At 43.3% G+C, this 23,314-nt stretch overlaps 1 protein-coding gene across 10 annotated transcripts in view; it reads right to left on the reverse strand.

Moving 5' to 3' along the window:
• CELF4 (CUGBP Elav-like family member 4) overlaps positions 1–23,314 on the reverse strand; it is a 720,508-nt gene that overhangs the window by 101,172 nt on the left and 596,022 nt on the right. For 7 of the 10 annotated variants that reach the window (XM_074811976.1, XM_074811973.1, XM_074811971.1 and 4 more), the window contains 2 exons: positions 5,315–5,443; positions 381–460 (listed from right to left, as the gene is read on the reverse strand). In XM_074811976.1, the coding sequence (XP_074668077.1) occupies positions 381–460; positions 5,315–5,443 (209 nt within the window). The remainder of the gene's footprint in view (positions 1–380; positions 461–5,314; positions 5,444–23,314) is intronic. The other 3 variants (XM_074811977.1, XM_074811975.1, XM_074811972.1) reach the window with 1 other exon arrangement.

Here is a 23,314-nt window from a genome sequence, read left to right on the forward strand (position 1 = left end):
TAAAAAGCCCTTAAACACAAGTTTCTACATGATTCATCCCTCTGAAACTTGAAAGGTTACACTCATGCTGAGTTTAACCCAATGTTTTTGGTATCTGTGAACCAACTGTCTTTTTTTTTTTTTTTTTTTTTCAGGGCATCAAAACTGCTGGTGACAGAACACAGTACCTGTTAGGGTTCTGCACCCTTGTGAAATGACAGTGTCCTCCTGGCCTTTCCACTGATGGAGCACAGCCAAGGCCATGCACGCCTGAGCTGTTATCCATCCTTACCAGAAAATGAGTTGCAAAACATAGATAAATCATCCCTCCTCCTTAATTAGGCCACAGGGAAGCAAAGGCTGGATCAATCTGCACTTGCCCGTGTAACAGAACTACTTACCGGCATTGTCTGGCTGCCATGCAAGGCATTGATGGCTGCTTGGGCCTCTGCATGTGAAGAATATTTCACAAATGCACACCCTGGAAGAAGAAAAAGAAGAATGTAAGAAAGGTTGCATGGATACTGTGAAAGTCCATCTAGCTGAGTGTCCTGTCCTCAACACTGGACGATAAAGATGGTTGTAAAGAAAGTATAACAAGCAAATGTACTCCTGGTTGTTCCTTTCCAAAGTCCAGTCATCAGCAGCCTGGGGTCCCTTTAAGGCAAAACTGCATCCAGAATTCTCATGCTGCTTGTAATGGGCACTGATAGAATCAAACTTACCAAGTACATTTTGAATCCACTTATGTTTTGGCCTCCACAGCTTCCCATGCAGAGTGTTGTGCAATTTTACAATTTATTGGGTGAGAAAAAATTGTCTTTTATTTGTATTGAACTCAATGCTGAATGCTCCTCCCTCTGGGGTCATGAGAAACAGTAAGGAAGTGTATAAAAATTAGCAGAAAGTTACACATACTTGTTAGAAACAAACACAAGCAAAATGTACAGAAGGCACTCAGGTTACTCCAAACCCAAAAGGTACCTTATCACATCACTGTCTGGTAGAGCTCAATGACAGACTGCTTAGAGCTTGTCTTGGCTCCAAGCAGCTTTGGTCTGACAAAGCATGAGACAGCTTCTGATGAAAAAGCAGGGATGGGAGAGATCCGCATGTGTTGATTACCATCTTGTCACCACCAAAATTTGAATCTTAATCTTTCTTTGTTGCACAGCCAGTGCCTGTATAGGCGTTCTCCTCTGGACATTAGAGAAATGTATGCAATGACTCTCTGGCCTGCATTGCCATGTGAGGAATCTTGCACTGAACTCTTATGTAAGCTTTTAGGGCAGAAAAGTGCATTTATAAATATGTGCTAGAGTACAGAAATGATCAACACTTCAAAGGGTCACATGCACCACTAGAGTGGAGGAAAGTATTGCTAACACTCTTAGCTACAAGCAAACTGACTCAGAGAAAGGAAGAGTAATTTCCATATGCTAAGGCAGTTTTTGGAACAGATTGGGAGAGATCTGAGAGGGCTTCCATCCCTTCTATTACTACCAAAGACTTTTGAGCTTTTAATCAATTTGCAATGCTCTAGCTGTCTCCCTGAAGGGGTGCAGGTCGCTGCACAGGGGATGCCAGTCCTGACAATGGGACGTCTCTCCTTTATTCCCTTTGTAGCATCTTTAGAAGGTCCACACACCCTTATGGATCTATACAGTGCAGGGTGAAAAGTGAAACATTAGAACACTCCACTTGCAGACTAGAAGAATGAGCCTCAAAGGTCCCCGAAATCATCACTGCAGGCTGATAGAAGTGAGATTGAAGAAAGTAGTGATAGCCCCCTCTAAAAATAATACACACACATGAAATTAGCTTACAGTTAGGAACCCTTCACTTTGCATTACCCGCTCAGCACTATGCTCAGAGTCTATTTCAGGAAAAGCACAACGATTGTTGCTAATAGTTGGATCTAATTTATAAGGAGCTGAGAGGAGACAATCATGAGAAAATTAGATAGATAAACTTCAGTTGGAAACAATAGGGATCAATTATGACATAATCGCAGCCCAGCATTCCCGGGCTCCTGAGATACTGCGTATTCCTCTTCATTAATCAGAGATAATCCAGAATTAGGGTGTTTAATTATTTGCAGAGATTCTTTTGTACTTTCTGCGTCTAAAAAGAAGATGCTCATTAGCAAATATACAAAAGCTTTCCAGCTCCAGTCCCCAATTACATTTAAAGCAGGATTTCTGACTGCAGTGTTGCTGTCATGTTGAAGGCTTCACTCTCTTCAGGTGAAATTCACCCCTGTGTTGAGGAACCTGATGGATCAGTGGAGCTGGATAAAGGTGGGAACGAAGGGAGTAGCAGACATTTATCCTGTTTAATGCCCAAGATGCTAATGGGATCCCTCCTACTGATTCCTCTCACTGCTTCCAGTAGGTGTCGAGGTAGGGGGACAAGTGAAAACTCAGCTTTTCCTGGTGTATGGTGGCAAGGCAATAGCAGAGATCCCAACATTCTAGCCCTGTTGTTTTTGTATTCAATGGGTTGACTTCTGTACACAACACCAAATGTGCACATAATCTCCTTCCTTTCCATTGTCACCAGAACTGACTCCAGGACCCCATGAGCTGAGGATGTGAGTCATGTCACTCTCCTCAGAACCATGGTGTCACTTCAACAGGAGCAGATCTGGAGTTTGAAGGGATTTTGACACACAGAGAGATATATAACCTGTGCTGAACAGGGAGATACATGTTCTTAAGTATTTTTTCTTTCCTTACTTCCAGATTATAGAACTGGAAGGCCTGCTCTTACTGTCTTGTCAGCTTGGAGGAGACTGCAGAGTCAGGACCTAAGGTTATAATTGTAGAGGGTGTTAAGACTCCTCTTGTGTAACTTCTGGTACCGTGGGAAATCTTTCTGAGTTACTGAAGTAGACAACTGCTGAATGAAAAAAAAAATAGGGGGGAAAACGGGACTGTCCAGAGAGGAGCACTGCAGACCCTGTTGGTCCTGCTGGCTTACTGAACTGGGTCCACTTCAGCTTCCTCACCTGAGGACTCCTGCTGGAGAACGCCTCCACTTCTTGTTGCACACAGGTGAGCTTTACCTGGAGGTGTGCAGGAGGGCTCCTTCCTGTCCCAGGAGGGACAGGCTCTGCATTCACCTTCAGGCAGAGAAATGCTTCAGTCCCAGCTATTCTGCCACCTGGTTACATGTTCCATCCACTGCCCGTACTCCGGGGTGGCTCATGCAGGAGGTATTTCTGCAGCCCCCTGAGGGGCATACCTCATGGCTCAGGACATCACTCACAGCTTCAGGCAAGGTTGGGACAGCTTTCTGGCTGTGACTGGACTATGATGGCATGAAAGCGGGAATCTGGGACCTACCTCCTGAGAGCATTGTTTGCATCGAGGTACCTGGAGGATTTAGAGGCTCACCACAGGGATGCCTGGTGGGGCTTCACATAATGGGTTGGGTAGGACTGAAGTCCATGGGATCTGATTGCTCTCTGGCACTTAGACAATCTGCTTAAATCTTAATTTAGGTAAAATGTAAGCCTTATGGGTTTTACCCAAAATAAGTACCTCACAAGCAATGTGTGTCACATATTGGCTTCTAGCAGATGGAAAACATTACAGACTGGGAATAACTTTGTGGGAGTTGTGGCTCTCCTGACTGTCTCCTAAGATAAGGGCACTAGCCTTAAGTTTTCTGTTGGATTGACTGCTCCGGGTGCATATGTGCGTGTATGTAATGGTATGTGTGTAAATTAGGAGCTTCACTTTCTCAGTAAATAGCACCAGCAAATGGAAGCTGGTAATATTAACTCTGTCAAGGCTCAGTATTGATCCTGAACAGCTCAGTGAAATGCAAGCCTGAGACTGCAGCCTGCTAGCACTAATAATTAAATTGGTTAGCAATATGAAGCTGCCACTCAGATTCAGACTTATAATGAAATTGTTTAAGAAAAGAAAAAAGATAAAACAAGTATGGATACAAGTCTGTGGGTTGGATCTCCTTTGGATTCTGTTTCTTATCAATCTCAGGCATTATTGCTTTTATTATTACTCTGTTTAACCCCTTTGTCATTAGATTTTGTTCTGTACAATTCCAGGTGGGGGCAGATGGACACATTTTTCTGCTTTTCCCCAATTTACTGATTTCTTCAGTGAATGGACTGCTTAACTGCCTACCATTATGACGATTGGAGCTCTTCTAGGCCAACATAGCCTGCCACTTTCCAGTGGGGCAGCCCCTATCTTTGGGTATCATGAAACTATAGTAGCCATACAATTGAAGAAATGTGCCTACAGTTTATATTCAGCCATTTATATCAGGAAGGGTGAGGTTGCTGACTTATATTAATCAGCTGCCTTATAATGCTGGTTTTAAGTCTTTTTTTGGCTGCAAATGATCTTTCTCCAGTGTATCACTGGGATTTGGATTTTTTGCTTCTCTGTTGCAAAAATATGCCAGTTGATGTTGTCACATGTCAAAATACCCAATGAGATACGAACTGCGTCAGCAAGACTGGTCTCTTCTTTGGTGCTGCACATTCCAGCACAGTTTATGATATATTATATGCAGATCAATATTTAATGGACACATTATACTGTCAAGAGAAGAGGGCTTCCTATTCAAATTGAAGTTTGTCTAGAGACTGATGGGGAAAAAAATGACCCTCCTGTTCAAGAGAGAAACCTCATTCTTACACCTGGACTGTAGCAGAGGATCCTTTGTGCTATCCAGGTAATAAGTGACGTCAAAAAGTGTCAGAAGGAGGTAAGGCATCTAGTTTTGCAATGAAGCATTTGTGTGTTTCAAACGGTAATTGTCTACTGAGTGTAATATTTAAATCAGTACCTGTATCCGTGTAATTGTGATCAATGGCTGGTGTGTAATGGCTGGTGTGTATCTATGCAAAGACCAAGCAAAGAAGGGGAAGACCTGGGGCTGGGGGGAGAGAAAGAAGCAGAGATGGTGGAGTTGGTAAGTCAAGATGTAAAGTAGCACCCTTGATTTTGTTTAAAGAAGGAATTGACCTGCTCAGCTGGGTGAGGAGAGCACATCTTGAGTGAATGTAAAGGCCTTGTGTTAGGAGAGGAGGCTCTGTCCTGCGAGAAAACACTAATGAGCATCAGCTTGCACATGGTGAGACACAGTTCGTTGGGGGCATGTGTTTTTAAGTGCAATCAGCTTTTTCTTTACATGCACAAGCAGACAGCAACCAGCAAAGTAATGGCCTTCCTTGGCAAATGTGACCCTCTGGTAATGTAAGTGATGCTGTCCTGGCAGCTACATAGTGACGTTGTCACACCAGAAAGTTATATATACACTGAGACCAGGTCTAGCTTGACACAAGCCATCACCTTACCTTTGCTGTTGCCATCGGGTCCCCGAAGGATTGTGCACTCCTCGATGTTGCCAAATGCCTCGAATAGCCTGCGCACATCATCTTCCGACTGCTGCTTATTGAGCATGCCCACAAAGAGTTTTCTGTCTTCTGGAACAAAATAAGGAGATGCTTACCATATTTCAGGAGGGATATGAAAGCCAAGATGGCTCAGTATCACATGCAAAACAAACGGTGATTTCACTGAGGTGACATATTTCAGAAGCTGCTAGTTTTTCAGGTGGCTGGCTTGAAAAAAGTTTAATAGTATCTGACTTCCACTGAGTATTTGAAAATCATTTGGTAATTTAAAAAAAAAAAAAAAAAAACAACCAGAAAGGTTTGGTTATATATGAAATCTTTAACTGCTTCTCACAATCTAGGCACCAAAGTCTTCCAAATCAGCTTTTTCTGATCAATTTTTGCAGTAAGCTTGCAGTAGTGAAACCACAACATTGCTCAGACTGTGATCTGAGAGGAATGTGGATAAAGATACCATATAGAAATAAAGTCCAAATGAAAAATAGCATGTTAGTAGCCCTCACAATACTAAATAAATTGCAGGAAAAAAATGTTTAACATAAGCTGTTTTAAATCTAATGGAAGACACAGCCTGTAAAGGCAGATTCATCATTCGTACCCACTCACAGACACATATCTACAAGTTTGGATGAGTTTTTTAATACATTTTTAAAGTTCATTTGAAATAAGCCCAAAGTTTTTGAAACATATATAGTTTTTTGAAACATATATAGTTTTTTGAAACATAAAGCTAACTTATATGATTACTAATATCTAAGATAGATAGCTGAAGCAGGTGGTATTTCATGTTAAAGCAGGACATGGACTGCTAATAGCTAGTATTTTGAATGAGGAAGACTATTTATACTTGGACTTATACTAAGTATGGCGATATTCAGTCCAGAACAAAACACCTTCAGAAAATGTTGATGAAAACAGACCAAGCTAGTGATTGCTGAGTTGGTAGAAAGATCTCAGAGGGCACTGAGTGATGCCTCTAGATCAAGTTTATGTTCAGAGATCAGTACCATTACACCAAGAATAAAAGAAATCTACGCAGTTTACATCGTGTATGTAAACAGGCCATTTGCACATGATTCATAAATGTCTTATTTATCATTCATTAAACACTATGTAAATGTGTGAAGCAAGAGTTTTTTTCAGAGCAGTTTACAGAGCAGATGTAACCAATTTGAATAAATATATGTAAATAAATAAATAAATAGTTTGATTTAAAAAAATTATTTCTTTCTAATGCACATGTTAATGTAAAGCTGAACAAAACATTGGTTTGCAACAACCCTTTTCTGGCTGACTAATTGGGTGATTTATGTCACTTTTGTTCACCAAGAAATCATTGGTGTAGGCAATGTGTTCTGCTTCGACCAGTGTTTGATCAAAATTCCCCTCTCCAGGATGCACCTGCAAATTGGCAAATTACTTTATAGCCTTGGATGAGGATAATTTTTCATGCAGTGGATATCAAGTGAGGATATTAGGAGCTTTCAATCCTGCAGTCGAGTTATCCATGTGAATGAAAAGTGTACTCCTCACAGAAAACAAGGAGTTATGTTGCCTTCAGTTAGACTGCTGAAATGGTAGGAAAAATAGGTTGAGGAGGGTACATGTGTATTTCTGATAGGGGAGAAGAACAGGAATAGCCTTCTGATACACATGTTAAAGCAAGAAATATGCCTACTTTATGTTGGAATTGATTAAGCAAAGGGAATTTTTGAGGTTGCTTCATTTAAATTCAGCTGGCAGCCAAACACCATGCAGCCACTTGCTCACCCTCCCCCACCCCAGGAGAATAGGGGAGAAAGTTGGAGGGGTAAGGGGAAAGAGACTTGTAGGTTGAGATAAAAACAATTTAAGAATTGAAATAAAATAAAGACAAATTAATAATTATAATAATAACAGTAATAATAGAAAATACAAATAGGTAATGCACAATATGATTGCTCACCACCTGCTGGCTGATGCCCAGACTGTTCCCGGCTAGCCATCCCAAAGAAGAGGTAACCCTGAAACACCATCTCGAACGCGCGAGTGGAGCTCCCCAGTCAGCCCTTATCTATATACCGAGAATGACGTTAGGTGATATGGAATATTCCATTGGCCAAATTGGGTCTGCTGTTTTGGCTGTGCTCCCCCCCCTCCAGCTTCTTCTGTACCTACGCACTAGCAGGCCATGAGAAGTTGAAAAGTCCTTGATTTCTTAGCAACAACTGAAAACATCAGTACGTTATCAACGTTCTTCTCATATCAAATCCCATACTGAATCCAAAACACAGCACTGTTCTAGCTACTAAGAAGGAAGGAAAAAAAACTTGATTAGCTCTATCCCAGCCAAAACCAGGACAGAGGTCTTTGCTGGCAACACAAAGTTCAGGCTCCAATGATGCACAAAGCCCTAACTAATACCATGTAGGGTATCCCCACTTTAAGAGATGGTGCTTTGGACATTTGAAAGATTTGTTTTCTTGATGGCCAAATTGACCTGTAAAAGAGACTCTCAGAGGTGAAGTATAATCCTTAGAGAGGCAGCTACTCGAGTGTGTGTTCTGTGGGGCATCTTTCAGTCTAGGGCTAGACAAAGCCCTGGAGAAAGAGTCCAGTACAAATTCCAATGGTTGTCCAGATATTGGATGAAAACCCAATTAGTGAATGACACCAGCTGTCCTGGAAGATGGGAGATATTTTAAGGAGGCAGATCAGTGGGAATGAACTGGGAACACCACTGGCAAAAGACTTTGTCCAGAAAGTTTGTCTGGTAAATACTAGAGGAAGCACAGAGGAAGTGTCTGTTAAATTGTACTTTATACAGTTTCCCCTGTTTCAAATAAGCTGCATCAGCAAAAGCACTCCTATAGCTGTGTAACAGTATTTTCACCAGGCTTTTTGCTAATATAGATGTATCATTAAAAAAAAATCACATCCCTCCTCTGTCAGCAAAACTCTCTAGTGTGGAACTGGTTTGAAACTGCCTTGTCTGGTTTAGTTTATGCAAAGCTAAAACCAGGTGTTTTAGGAACTACTTAATTTTTATTATTTTATTATTATTTTATTTTATTCTATTTTATTTATTTTATTTTTTTTTAATTTTTATTTTATATACCTTTTCTGCATCTCTGCAGGACACTAGGAGTGATGATGCCTATCCCCAGAGCTGGCTGGCAGAATACGTAGTGCTTTGGTAAGCTGTCCAAAAGGTGACCACCAGACCACCAGGAACAGGCTCTGCCAAGGGTGAAGAGCACCTTCTACAGGGGCTGCTGGTCTAGCCACTCCAGGGAAGGTAGCGTGAAGGGGTCCCCTTGGCCAGTGGCCAGCTGGGGCTCAGTGCTGCCTGGACATCATCTCCAGCCCCGTCTCCAAATCAACACCTTGTCTTCCCCCTGAAAAATTGTGCCTTGGGCTGTCAGGGGAATCACTTGTCAAATGTACTGTCTCAGAAATCCACACAATCACACACTTAGCTGATAAAAAATGAGTCAGTTTAACAAGCTTTTTGCTCTGAGAGGTTCTTCTAACAAAGTGCTGCATTTACCTTTCATGTCCCAGCCCTGCCAGGGAGCTCAGCAGTGTCTTTTAACAATGCCCCTTGCACATCTTGGGTGGGAAGAGAGGGACGGGTCCAGCAGCTGGGACCATTCAGCATGTTCCAGGTCTTGGTTAATGACTTTATCCTCTATTGGCCTCTATGAGCCTCTTACACCCTGAGTGCCCTCATATGCTGCTCTTCCAGGTCCCAAACAAAAAACTGACATACTATGCACCAGGGCAACTACTTCTGCTTTGTAAATATGTCTGAACAAGGTCATGAGACTGACAAAATTCAATGAAAAGAGGATATGCTGGTGTCAGTGGGATGTGTGTGAGCAGATATTCACACCACAGGTGCTCCCCTCCAGACTTTCCCAGTGTCCTCAAATGATAATGGAGTGCAGTGTTTTGTTGTACCATTGCTCAGGCCACTCTACATCCCACAGAAACCAACAGTATAGGCTGCACAGAAACCTGGAGCAGTCCCCAGATCAAGCTCTCCCTGAGGTCTGCCTGTCTGTAGGATGTAGGGTCCATCCCTACCACCCACAGTCCACCAGTACCACCCTTCTGAATCCCATGCTTCCTCCACTTTCAGTGAGACACTGTTCCAAATCTGTGTTTCAGGACCCTCATCTGCACTGGGCAGACTCAGTCTTCCATGACCCCCATTGCCAAGCTCTATGCTATCATTCCTCATTTCAGGTTGTGGAACTGAGAGGTAAAAAACCTTCAGACCAGACCCCCTAAGACCTGGGCTTGAGGACAAAGTGAACACACAGTCAAGGAGAACAGAAACAACACTGTCCAGGGGCAGAAGAGAAGGACAAAAAGAAGGCGAACATGAGCCCATGATCTGGGGTGCCCACAACATGAGCTCTGGGGCATGACTGTGTGCTCCAGCCTAAGCTGGCCCATGGCCACAGGAGAAGGAGTGGTACCTTGTAGTACCACCCTGTCTTACACACAGAGGTGGGCTGCCATGGGGAGCAGCCTCTATCTCCTCCTTTGAGGGAAATTAAAACAGTGAACTTATTTAGCATGTCTAAGGACAGGTGTGATGAAAACCTATGCAGCTTCCTGAAAGCCACTTATGGCCATTAAGTATTGATGCACATCCAATTATGTCCACTTTGCTTTAGTCAGGAAGGGCCTGTCCAAATTTCTATTGCACACATGAAAGTGACAGTTTCAGTTTCTATCTCACACCCAAATATTAGTGAAGAAACCTCTCTAATCTTGCTGTAGAGGCAGCCCTTAGCAGCAGTCTGAGCAGTGACGCTGCCCAGCAGCATGGGGGCTGAGTGGGGTGTCCATGTAAGCCTCTTCTCCCCACATTTTTGTTTTCCTTTGTTAGTGTTCACCCCATTATCAGTCTTTCCCCACAACTTGAGTCCATTGTGCCTGCTTGGGCCATGGAAATAACCATCGATGGCTATTTCTCTGTGCTGTGGTGCCCAGGACAGCCAAGAAGGTTCTTGCTGGTGCACCATGAGGCCCTTACGATGAGTGACATGAGGCACTCTGATAATATTGAAAATTAATTTCATCCTGAGTCTACCCCATTTTGCCGTAAACAAGCCACAACAACAACAGGAGCTGGCAGCACCCACTCTTCCCAGGTAGAGAGAGAAAGGCCACAGCAATGACAAACAAGTTCCCAGAGATGTCCCCTTAGTGACATTTTCAATATCGCCATGAAACCAAACACCCCTCTTCTTGACCGCTCTGCCAGCAACAGAGGCTTGTGTCCATCAGGAAAAGCTGGTTACAAGGCACAGTGGTGAAAAAAATGTAACTTGTCAGATAAATATACAGCATCTATAAATCTTTTCTGCTGTGTTTATATGAAGCCTCGGCACCTTCCCCAGTGCAAATAGGGGTTAAATTATTCCCTGTTCTATTTGTATTTAAATGTTATGTTTCTATGATAAGCATAAGGCAGAGGTGTCAGACAGGCCCGGGCGAAGGAGATGGCACGCGTGAAAGGTGAAATAATAGAGCATTGCAAACTAAGTGCTGAGAGAAGATGGGAAGGGGGGACTCTGAGCGAGGGGGAGAAGGGGGAGGATGGGCACTAATTAAAGAGACAGAAGGGACAATGAGATGCAGGATGTTTGACCCTCTGTGGAGCAAGAGGACAAGAACAAGAATCACAGCAATTGTGGAGGGACTGGGGGAAAATTAGGGTCACTCACAGAGAGACATGACACAGGTTTGTGTTTATCCAGATAGCTCTCGCTAATATATGTGTGTGCGTGGGGGTACATTTAGATAAGAGCATATAAATACACTTGTGTTCTTGTATTCCTCATGCAAAACAAAGAGGTTGAATCCTTGTATCAGGAAAGCATAAACCAGCTTTATCATCTAGAACATCGCATCCAGGGCCTTGGAAATAAAGACAGACAGATCTACCACCTTCACGGCCCAGGCTAATCAGGAAGGTGAACCAGAAGGTCACTACAATCCCTACTAGCCACAAAACCTCTTATTCTAAAACCTATGAGCTTCCCTATTTAATTCTGAGTTCACTGCCAGGGCATCACACACGGACAGTGTGTGCTTCTTTGTGCAAGAACAAAACTAGCATTTGCATATTTCTATGTGGGAACAAGCTTCTTCTGTATGCGCATGGTATCACCTGAGCAGCTCTCTAATGTTACTCAACGTTTTTGGCTTTCTAAGCATCAGGACCAGGTTGTCGAATGGCTTTGTTTTAGAAACCAGATACTAATAAGTTCCATTATTTATATAGCTAATAATTATTTGTGCCTGCTGCTAGTCTCCTCCTTCCCAAACACTGCTTGCACATACAGTGAGGAACCAGCTGCAGTGCCTTGGTCCAGGCACCAGGAAGGCCTTTAAGCTTATCTCCTTAGCACTGTAACAGAACAAAGGAGCAGCCTAGAGAAGTTTTCTGTGCAGATGTGGGTCAGAGGAAAATGCTGGTGCATAGGACCAAGTGGCAGATCAAATAGAGATGATGCAAGGGGCAGAGCGGATCTTCCTGGCTCGCTCTCCTGACTCGTCTTAGGCAGAGAGGGGAGAGGAGGTGGCACTGAGGGTGACAGTCATAGAAACATACAGACTCATAGGATGTTCTGAGTTGGGAGGGACCTTTAAAGGTCATCTAGTTCAACCCCCCAGCAATAAGCAGGGACATCAGTTGGACCATGTTCCTCACAACTCCATCTAGCCTGGCCTTGAATGTTTCCAGGGAGGGACCATATGCCACCTCTCTGGGCAACCTCTTCCAGTGTTTCATCATCCTCACAGTAAAGAATTTCTTCCTTATATCTAATCTAAATCTACCGTCTCTCAGTTTAAAACCATTACCCCTCATACTATCCTCCCTGATAAAGAGTCCCTCCCCACCTTTCCTGTAGCCCCTTTAAGTACTGGAAGTCCACTATGAGGTCTCCCTGGAGCCTTCTCTTCTCCAGGCTGAACAACCCCAACTCTCTCAGCCTGTCCTCACAGGGGAGCTGCTCCAGCCCCCTGAGCATCTTCATGTCCCTCCTCTGGACCTGCTTGAGCAGGTCTGTGTCTTTTCTTAAGTTGGGGACCCCAGAGCTGGACACAGCACCGCAGGGCGGGTGAGAGCAGAGTAGAGAGGGAGAATCCCCTCCCTCGACCTGCTGGCCACACTTCTCTTGATGCAGCCCAGGAGATACAGTTGGTTTTCTGGACTGTGAGTGCACATTGCTGGCTCATGTCCAGCTTTTCATCCACCAGTACCCCCAAGTCCATGCAGTAGGATCAGGATCTGTCAATGTCACAGTAGTGAAAAAGAACTATAAACCTGGTTTGTGTTTTTTGGTTTTTTTTTTGTTTGTTTGTTTTGTGTTTTTTTGTTTTTTTGTTTTGTTTTGTTTTTGGTTTTGTGGTTTGTTTTTTTTTTTCAATCGGGGGCAAAGTATCCTCCTCAGGCCAAAGAAGAAAGTACAAAGCAGAGGGGTGACCTGTAGGTACCCTGAATACGATGAAAGTTTGGGTTGAGCTCTGAACTCAAATCTGCAAGCTCAGACTGGCTCCCCTCTTGAGCTGGAGTGCCCCACCGCTCCCCTCAACCCTCAAGCCTTATCAGGCGGATCGATAAGCTAAAAGCAGGGCATTTCCTGGGGCCCAGGCTGCACACTCCTATTGCCATTTTCACAGCAGTCCTACAGCTCTGTGATGATGATTACAGCCCTTTCCACAGGGGAAGCGATTACAAATTCTGTTGTAGCTAATTGTAAATTAGCTAATTATCTTCTCCGTGGTACCTTGCTGGAAAATACATGAACCTTGTAAAATGGAGGTGTTTCAAAAATTAGGACAGCGGAAAAAAAACAACAACAACTAAAAACCCTACCCACTCCAGAAACAACAGAAACCTACTGCTACTTAACTCCAGACAATAGCAACTGAACCCTCCTTCCACCTGCATGGGCTCCTACTTCCCCCCCTTTTCACTCCTCCTCCCCATATCAAACAACACCCACAAGGGGCTAATTCTGCTGCAGGCTTTAAAATGTTTGCTGAGTTCACCTGTTCCTTGCAGCTGGGTGTTGTGGGGCATCCCTAATCACATCTTAGCAGGAATGATTTCTTTGTGCTGATCTCTTCCCTTCCTCCCTCCCTGGTTTGGTTTTAGTTAACAGATTCTTTATATCCCATACGTTAGCAGATATGATTGCACAGCTGCCAGTCTCTGACTGCTGGAGACAGAGGCTTTGAGACACCCGGGCTAGAGAGAATAACAGCTAATCTGAACAGCTGTGTGACGGGGACAAGCGCAAATGAATATAAGCCCAGGTGTGGGAGCATAATTCTCCTACACAAAGAAGGAAGCTTCATCCCACAGGTGCATTACTCTCTACTGTTGCATCTGAAAAAGTTTGAAGGATTTCTCTTATTTAATTGCTTGGCTGCACTCTGAGCCTTGACTTGGACATGGATCCTGTATACAGAGTGAAAAAACAGCTATATGAGAGACAGTGGGTCCGTCTGACTCAGTGTGCTGCATCTGGCAATAGCCAGTTGTGGATGTGTAGGAAAGAGTACAAGAACAGGGAAAGCAATTTTGCTAATCCCCACAAATATTTTCCTAGACTCCAGTGCTCTGCAGTTTAGGGACTTCTGGAGTCTGTAATGTTTGGGGGTTTTTTTCATACGTAATATTTTTTGAAGTGTTTTTCTTTGATGTAATTGTTCAGTGGGCTTCTGAACCCATGGGAACTGTGAGCATCCACCACATCCTGCAGCAAGACGTTCTGCAGCTTAATCATGTGTTGTGTTAGGAACCACTTCCTTTTGTTTATTTTGAACATGCACAAACTATTTTCAACAGACAGGCCCTAGATCTTGTTTTGGAAAAGAGTGGAAATCACTCCTGACCCAGTTATGGAAGAGTGGACCCATGAGAATGTGCAAGAGCTTGGCCAAACCTTCTGTCTGTACATTTCAGATTCGTATTTGGGACTCCTGGGTCCCATCTCAAGCCATGCTCTGGATATTGTGGAAGGCAAAATCACTTTTCCCTTAGAGTCATTTGTTATTTCTGGTACCAGAGAGATGGATGACCATGTAGTTACTGTTACTAAATACTTACAATATATCTCTGCCAAGGATAGTGGCCTCAGCGGAAATATGGTCTACATAAATTACCCAGTACAAAAGGCAGCCTCAGTTTCCCCATCTGAAAAAGAACAATTGGTGCTTGCAGCAGGTAAAATTGGGCATTGCTGAGGTTCCTCGGTGTTTGTCACATACCAGGAATACAGGGAGCTCTGGCAGTAATATTGAAAGGCACCTATCAAGATGGTGATCAGATCTATGTCTGAACCTTCTGATGGTTTCTATCAGATTTAAATAGCTGGAGATTCCCCAACTCCTTTTTCATGCAAGAGGAGTCCATGGTGGGGGTAAGTCAAGGAAGGGTTTAGTTCTGAACAGAAAGCCCTGTTTTTGCAAATGACAGCTGTGGATCTTAGAGTCATCTTCCAGAGAGATATTTTCATGTCCTGAAGCGGTGTGATCCCTAAAGACAGTGCCACAGTGACCTAGGTGTATGTGTCCAAGACAACACAGATGTTGGCTGCTGTTGGCCTCATGAGCCACTAGAAAGACATTTAACATGCTGCTAACTGGTGATCTCAAATTCTAAGATTATGTTTTTACATTAAATTTGTCTGGGTCTATTCTCTACTTTCGGGGTCCTCATCCATCCTATGGTCCTATCCTCCTGAGCAGAGACCTGCTTGACAGTGAACTGGAAGAGGTCCTTGGTCTGCATCAGCTGCTAAACCATGTCCAGATACTGTTTGGGAGTGTAAGCACAGGAGCAGGATGGATAAAGTGCAGAGCTAGGACAAAAAAATAGAAGGGGATAGAGAAGATGGTTCAGACCAAGATGATAAATGTTGTTTGGGCTTGACTGGCCTGTGCTCCTGTGGCAAGACCTGCTGTCTACCTGCACTGACATGACAACCAACCTTAAACCTTCAGCCTCATCTGGACAGTTCACTCAGGAAAGCGCACTCAGGCTTCCTCTGTACAGATAGGTTACAGACAAAACTTGGGCAACAGGCCAAGCAAACCCTGCCATCAAGACATAGCCTAAACGATTCTTTTAACAGCAGACTCTTCTTGTACAGCTGAGAATATTATAACCCCTAGACAAATATCAGTAGTTCTGATTTGCTGAACAGCGCCGTCACAACTGTCCATTGCCAAGTGATGTTATTCCCTGTGCAGATCTTAAATGACAGGTTTTATGGTGTTTGATATTGAGCTGGGAAAACAACTCTCAATGACCCACTTTATTAGTAGTCCTTGCTTAGGAAAGCTGGTGGTGAGAGCAGTCTAAAACCTGGTGTCATGCAAAGCACAAAGACCCTGCCTGATTTGTGCCTGGCAGATCATAATTCTTCGAAGTTTATTCATTATCTGAAACACCCAACTGGAATATTACTGAGAATGATTCATGAGGCGATGCTTTTTAGGAAAGACTCAGGAATCAAAATCTGATCTTTCTAAATTCAACTTATAGCCCCAACTCCCACTTTCTCTTCAGCATCCATCCACAATAAAAAGAATATTTGAATTCAAATCAGCCTTCCAATTATGAAAAATCAAAAAAAAAAAATCATTCCTCTTTCCCTAGATATTAGAAACCTGTGCTTACAGTTCCCATTTTCTGGGAACACCCCTGGAAATGTTCTTGAGAGAAAAGCACCTAAGGAGACCCAGCATCGACATGTGGAAGCATGCAGCTGTGTTGTAACTAAACTTTGCGGGATTTTCCATAACTGTTTGTACTTCTTCCTCCTGCAAATCTATGAATGTTTCCCTGGCCCAGTTTGACAGATTTCCCTAAGAAGAAAGAGGTGAAGGAGAAGACTGTCTTGTACTACCAGATGACACCTCAAATGAACACTGAATCACACTTTTACACTCATCTTTTAGAGGCAGCTCAGATTTGAATACAACTCCTACAGCCTTTGGTTCCGGGAAGTTTAACACTTCTTAATTCCTATGTGTAACATCTTTTTTCACTCTGTGGCCACACAAGGCTGAGGCTGAGCCTGAAGGGCCGTTTGGTTTTCACACTCACTCAGAGCAAAGCTTAGAAACTTCTTGACAAACTCCACAGGGTCAGTGGTGTCAAGGCTGGTATGTCAGGAAAATAAGTTTCAGTCCCTAAACTCATCTCACTGGTGACCTGCTGGGGCTTTGAAACCCTTTCCAGAAACCTAGAAGGCCAGGACATTAATCCGTGGTAGCACTCCAGTCTTGAGCACTGAGGACTGTTGAGAAAGCAAAGACATGGGCAGGAAGGGGGTGAGAAGGACATATTTTCTCTTGCAAGAGCTGTGACGACATTTCAGATCAAATTAAACTTCAGTTTTTAAAGACTTCAGTGGAGGTAATTGAAACACTTCCTCACAATTGCCTGAACCTAAGTGTTATCTCTCTTTTCCTCTGTATATCATCCCTTTTCCCCCAAGCCTGAGACAGCCCCGCATGGCCACAGCCTCCTTAATATTAAAGACGGTGATTAAATGGGATTCGCCAAAAGACAAAGGGCTGAAAACCTGCCAATTGTTAATCCCTCTTTCGCTGTGCTTAAAAATTCCATTTCCTTCATTTGAAGAAAGGGGGGGGAAAGAAAAGAGAATTATACGCCTATGTCTAATTTAAATTCTGGTGTCGCGGGTCCTGTTCCCTTCTCCCTCTCTTGACGTCTGAATATATTCCTTTATTACCATTATTACAGCTTTCTGATTGCATTAAAATTCATCCACACGCTTCTCTCCACATTCCACTTTTCTTTTGCCAGTTTTTTTGCTAATTCCCTTTTTCTCTCCCCCCCTTCCCTCCCCACTTTCAAATTACACAGAATGTCATTAAAGATCTCCACAAAACGCCTCAACTCCTTTCTCTCTTGCTTTTATAAACTTGCTGGCTTTCTTCCTCTCCATACCCTCGTCTACAAACAAAGAAAATGAAGGAAAGGCAAAAGAATACAATAATAATAATAATAAAGGAATCTAAGCAGCATGTCTTATAGGTCTCAATAACACCTTTCCTACATCATACAGCTTCAGGCCTAATGCTCACTTCAGTTATGAAGCCATATTTCACACAGAAGTTTTGTGTATTATTTGTTTGATGCTTGTACCTGGAATCCTCAGCTGAAATCAAAAGTAGAGCGTGCCAGACTGTGTATGTAAGCTTGGAAAGTCACAGTCCTGCCTGTAACTGTAATCAGAAAAGTAAGGAGGTTGGAAATATAAATATAATTGCACCTTGCTTTACAGACAAAGAGCTGAAATCCTGTAAGGATTTGCCTATGGATGTGAGCAGTGGAGCTGGACATGCAGTGCATATGCCCAGTTGCAGGTGATTACTTCAAGATCTGAACTTAAATGGGATCCATCCATTTAATCCTTCAGACATCCCACTGTCTGCAAAGAGACCTTAAAAGTGACATTTTTTTCCCCACAAGGCAGATCACCTAAAGAGAAGATGTATCTTTGCTTAAAACGGTCCCACTTTATCTAGGTAGAAATCCTAGTCTGGGGGTTTTATAGATAAAAATGAAGGTGAAAATTGGACTCCTCTCCTATATAGAATACTATCTGCCTTATAAGCATTTAAACTATAAGGTGGGAGCATATGATAGTGCCAGTGTGATGAAGCTGGGGTGACTGATCTCCCTAAACTGTCCTTGTGACTCTCTTAGCCCAGCTGGCAGGAAGAAGCTGCTGTTGTGAAACTTTCATTCATTCTTGCCAGTTTTTTCCAGGGTACCTAAGCAGGTTTTTTGTTGTTTTGTTTTGAGTTTTTTTATTATTATTATTTCTGTTGCTGTGACCCTCAATTACACTGATATAATGAAATGACTAAAACTGGATGAAAAACAGAATTTTCTTTCTATGGGAAATACTGATGTCTCAAAATATGTGTTTCCACTTTGAATTGGAGAGGCCGAAGTTCTCGTGAAATGGAAATTATTCTGTTGTGAAATGTTACAGGGCATTGCCTCAGAGGAATAAAAAGGCTTTGTCTTAATAACCTCAAAACATAAAATATATAAAGTAGAATGGTTGCGGTTTTCAGCCAGACAAAAGAGAGTACGTTTTCACACACTATATAAATAAAGGAAAGAAGTTTCTACAATGGGATATTGCTGAATGCAAAAGTAATAAACTAGCTCCAAGGAGAATGAGACAGATTAGTGGTGGTTGTGTCCACTCACTGTTATTAAACATGAAGATCCAGATGCAAAATCTATCTTAGTCACTAAACCTCTGTCTGCTGGAAGCTGAAGGATATTAAGGGAAGGGTCACTCTTTATAAAAGCCCTGTTCTTACTCTTTCTAATGGGCACTGCTGGAGCAGAGGATGCTGCACTAGACAAACCTTTGGTCTAACCCAAAACGGAAGCTTTTATCTTCTTAGTGGTTTAATACAATACAGACTTGAAACAAAATTAATCAAAAAGATCCTGTTGAAATGACAGGTTTGTACCTCCTGAAATGAGAACTCGATGCATTAATTTAAAAAAAATGTCCCCTGGCAAAAATCTCATTGAAATGGACCTGTTCCAGGGGAATGCTTTGTCTTTTACAAAACTACACGTTCAGCTAGATAACTGTTCCTTTGAAATGCTTTGGCCAGCTCTACAGATGACCCAGGAAATGAATGGGTCTGCTTCAGGATGCTGCCTGGCAGGATCTGGTTTTACTGATCCACGTACTCATTTAGACCGTTACCCTAAGGTGCGTAAGGGAAGGAACATCATATTCCAGTGGTGCTACACCAGTCCTTGAAATAAACATCAGGGATTCAGGGTTTGAGATGAAGCTTACTGAAGTTAATGAAATAGAGTGCCACAGAGCCTTGCAGGCTTTGGATCAGACCCTCGATTTGCTGAACTGCTGTTCAGTATGTTCCTACCACTGCTGGGTACTGCAGATTTTCCCTGATTCAGAAGGATGTATTACACCCGTGCCAGGGGAGGTCTGGTGAAGGCAACACAGAAGGACGGCAGAGCCAGAATGATGTTGATCACAGCTTTTGTGTACTAGGGTTGGGGGTCTGTATGCATTTCCCTGATTTGGCCTGTTTTCTTAGCCTTCTTTCACCACACTGTTGCGATAAGGAAAAGAAAAACAAAACCCTGTGAAATCTCCAGCACAGGCAAAACTCCTCCTTCCTCTGAGTGGAAGACTTTCCTGCAAGCCTGACCCCAGGTTTTATAACAGAAGTACAGAGCAGTGAGGGAACGCAGGAAAACTGCGATCAGATGGTGTGGCCTGAAATGCCAAGCAACAATGGCATCGCGTGATGCAGGGATTACAATAAGATTTATAACCAAGACACTCACAGAGTAACCTTCCTTTAGTGAAAGCAATATTCAGCACACACTTGGCTGGAAGAAAGGCCTGCTGGACCCAGCAAGAAGTTACCCATACATGTGGGATGTCCCATGCCCTGGTCTGGAGTTCCCCAGGCACTTCAATCTCCCTGGATTTGGGCTGGTTTCAAACTCAGGGAAGACCTGTCCCACTCAGTGCATTGAGCCAAAGACCTCTCCTCTCACTGGGGAAAGTGAAACTCATTTGATGTCACTTCCCCCTGCACATCCCCTGCAAACGTTTTATTGCAGATTATTTCTTGCACCCACTATTCCACCCCCCAACTCTCTACTCAGACTGGCTTTAAATGCCACCGTCATTTCCATCCGCTGACAGAGCTCTTTAACTGCTGCGCCGAATGGCATTCGCTAAAACCAACTAATAGAGGGAAATGAGGTTAACCTTTAAGAAAGGTGAAAACGAGTTGGGTGCTATGCCAGCAGTAAAGAATAGTTCATAAACAGCCTCCTGGTGTAGAGTCAGTTTACCCCAGGCACTGGCATTGCTGGTAGCTCCGTTTGCAGGTGGGTTTCAGAAGTAAGCTTGGCCAGGAGAAGACATGGGATGCCTCTGCTCACACGGTTTAGTCAGCTCTTGCCTGACAGGCCTGTGGGGACAACACCATGACTCTGATCTTGGCTGCTGTTGTCTGAACTCACAGCAAGTGTGTATTGGCTGATATTTATGATATATCAGTGGCTTGCACCAGCAGAGGTTTTTGCCACCATTTACTTCCCTAGCATGCAGGGAGATGGGAGTGCTCAGGGCCAAATCCTGCCTTGCCTGTCTCCTTGTTGATTTCCTTCTTTCCACTGGTCTTTTTAAATCCTTCACAGCTCAGCTCAACACTACCTATTAACTCTAACTGACTGTCTTAGGTCTCTGCTTCTGTAAAAGTGTTATTGCTGGGTGGTCCTGCACTCTCTGAAGGACGATTATTGTCCTTTTGTTTTCCTTCAGGCTTAATAAACTTACATCCTTGCTCATCCAAGAGTTAGTTAAAATCTTGGCTTTATACCATGATTTGATCCGACATGTGCCATTCCCAAGCTCATATCTGAGACCCTGTGCTATGCAGGTCATGAAGGAGAGCAAACAGGAAGAGCTGGGGATCAGAGACTGTGCACTTCCATACAACAACTGCAAGAGGAGGGGCATCTCTTAGTCTACACAGAAGATTAACAGCAGGTGAGTCATACAGGAAGGAACTCAATACCTTATCAGTTTGGGTACCAGAAGGAGGAGATGCAGCACAATGCCATGATGGGAACAAGACAAATATTTGTTAAGTAATTTTCTGCTGTCAGCGGTCTGCTTCATCTAATTTTAATTAGACTGGAGAGCCTGAAAGATGCATATACTACCAACTATATTAGCAACAACTGAAGTGGGGATGTTGGTCTCCTGTTTTCAGTCAATTTTCTCCATTCATGTTATATAAACGCATCTCTGCTTTTACAGAAGTGGACTGAAGTTGGTCCGTTATCTTACCCTTGTACAGTGCTGACCATACTACTGCCTTTTGAATGCCATGGTATATTATCTGTGACAAAAGTACTTGAAACAGAAAATTATACACCTGTACCAAATGTTTGGTAAGCATAAATCTGCAAAGCTTCCTGAAACAAGGTCTTTAGTAGGTGTAAATCAACAATACAGACATACATCATGCAATGATAAAATTATTTCTCTCACCAACACATCTATGGTCAGATCAGCGAATATAAAAAGCAGTTATCCCATTCCTACCCAAAGTTAGTGCCTGAAGAAATTAATTTCCTTATTCACAGTAAAATCCAAGTCTCAAAAAGGCAAATTTCCAGCTACTAGGGCTTCACTGTCCATGCGGGAAAACATAACCCTCGGTAGGCTCTTTCATCACCACTAATAATACTTTTTGGCTAACAGTGTTTTTTGGGGTGTGTGGAGAAAGCAGCTCTGTGCAAACCAGATCTGAACCTGTCTCTGGTCCCTATTACTGCAACAGTACTGTAACAGTGCTAAGGGGAGTCAGCTTTTCCCTTCATCAGTAGCCAGGACTCAGAGACAGAGAGACAGAGAGAGAAGGTGCTGTTTTATAGCAAGCCTTTTCTGAGCTTGAGAGCTCACTGTGCTATTATTTCCCCCTTTTTCCCTCATTTCAGTCCTTTTTTGTGTTTCATGTTTGGCCCTCGGCAGGCTGAGAGACGCGCTGACAAGTTGTAACTCTCACTCGGCTCTGCGAGGGCTTTGTTCTCTGCATGCGTGGCACAGACTCGCTTCCTCTTTCGAAATGTGACAGCGAGTGATAACATTGACACAGAGAGCCAGCGCGTGGTCTCGTCACACTCCCCATGCTAAAGACCCTCTCCAATGATCTGCAGCATCAGTCACGAAACAAAGATGGGCATTGTACAGGAAAAAATACAGTAGTGACAACCCCTTCTTCCTCCCAAAGCCCCCTTAACCCCAGGTTAGTCAGAGGTTTGCATTGCTTATCATCAAAAAGGGATTTTCATGATCTGGTCTCTCATCCTCTGTACAGGAGATGCCCAGAGAGCTTCCCCCAGGAGCCTCCCATCCCACAGCTGAACCACCATGGCTAATCCATTCTGCTGCTGCCCTACAGCTATCCCCACAGGTTGTGTTTTGGTTAAAATGTGTGTCCTGGAGAAGGGTCAAGTCTTACCATGAGGACAACTATCAACATCATAGTTTGCTTTGATGTGCATCCTCTTGGGACAAGAGCCTGTCTCTGACTTCTCACTTTAATGTGTTTGGCATTGTGTTCAAATTAGAAAAGTTTCCGAGAAAAGTTCAGCGTCTCTCCAGCTGATTAAAGTCCTCTTTAGTATACAGTCTTTTGTTCCCATAAAAGATACTTCCATAAAGACCCAAGTCTCTTGAAGCTCTCTCAGGCAAGGATGAGCACAACCCTTTAAGCCTGAAACTTGCAGGCATCCGTTTCATTTCTACAGGTCTTTTCAAATTTTTTTACAGTTTTTAAAGGATGAAAACCAGGCTGGGGTCAGTTTGCCAGAGTACTTCCACCACCAACGCTGCCTACTAAAAATCATTTGTCCTCCAGTTTCCTTGTTTATACAGCCAGAGGTCCCATTAGAAGGTTTTGCCCACCACCACGCTGGGAGATAATGTTGACTTCCTCAGTCATGCTAAACACTTTTCTAGGTCATTGCCTAGGTACTTTTCTAGGTCACTGTCTTATGAAATATAACCCCTCATTCTTTAGGCCTATTTTTCAGGCTTACTCTTCCATGAGTCAGCTTAGATTTGGTTCTGCAGAAACATGCACATAATGCCTCAGCCACCAAAGCTCGTTCAGAGTGACCTAAGTGACTCAGATGTCTCTGTATCAGAGTCCTGTCCTTACAATTTTCCATTTTGTGTTATCCACAGATTTTATCAGCCAGGATATTTAATTCCACATCATTCATGACAATGCTGACTAGCATCAGAGCTGGTACTGATCCGTGCAGAGCCCTGCTACAAATACCCTCACTCTATC

The sequence above is a fragment of the Strix aluco genome, chromosome Z, assembly GCF_031877795.1.
Source record: "Strix aluco isolate bStrAlu1 chromosome Z, bStrAlu1.hap1, whole genome shotgun sequence".
NCBI classification, from domain to species: Eukaryota; Metazoa; Chordata; class Aves; order Strigiformes; family Strigidae; genus Strix; species Strix aluco.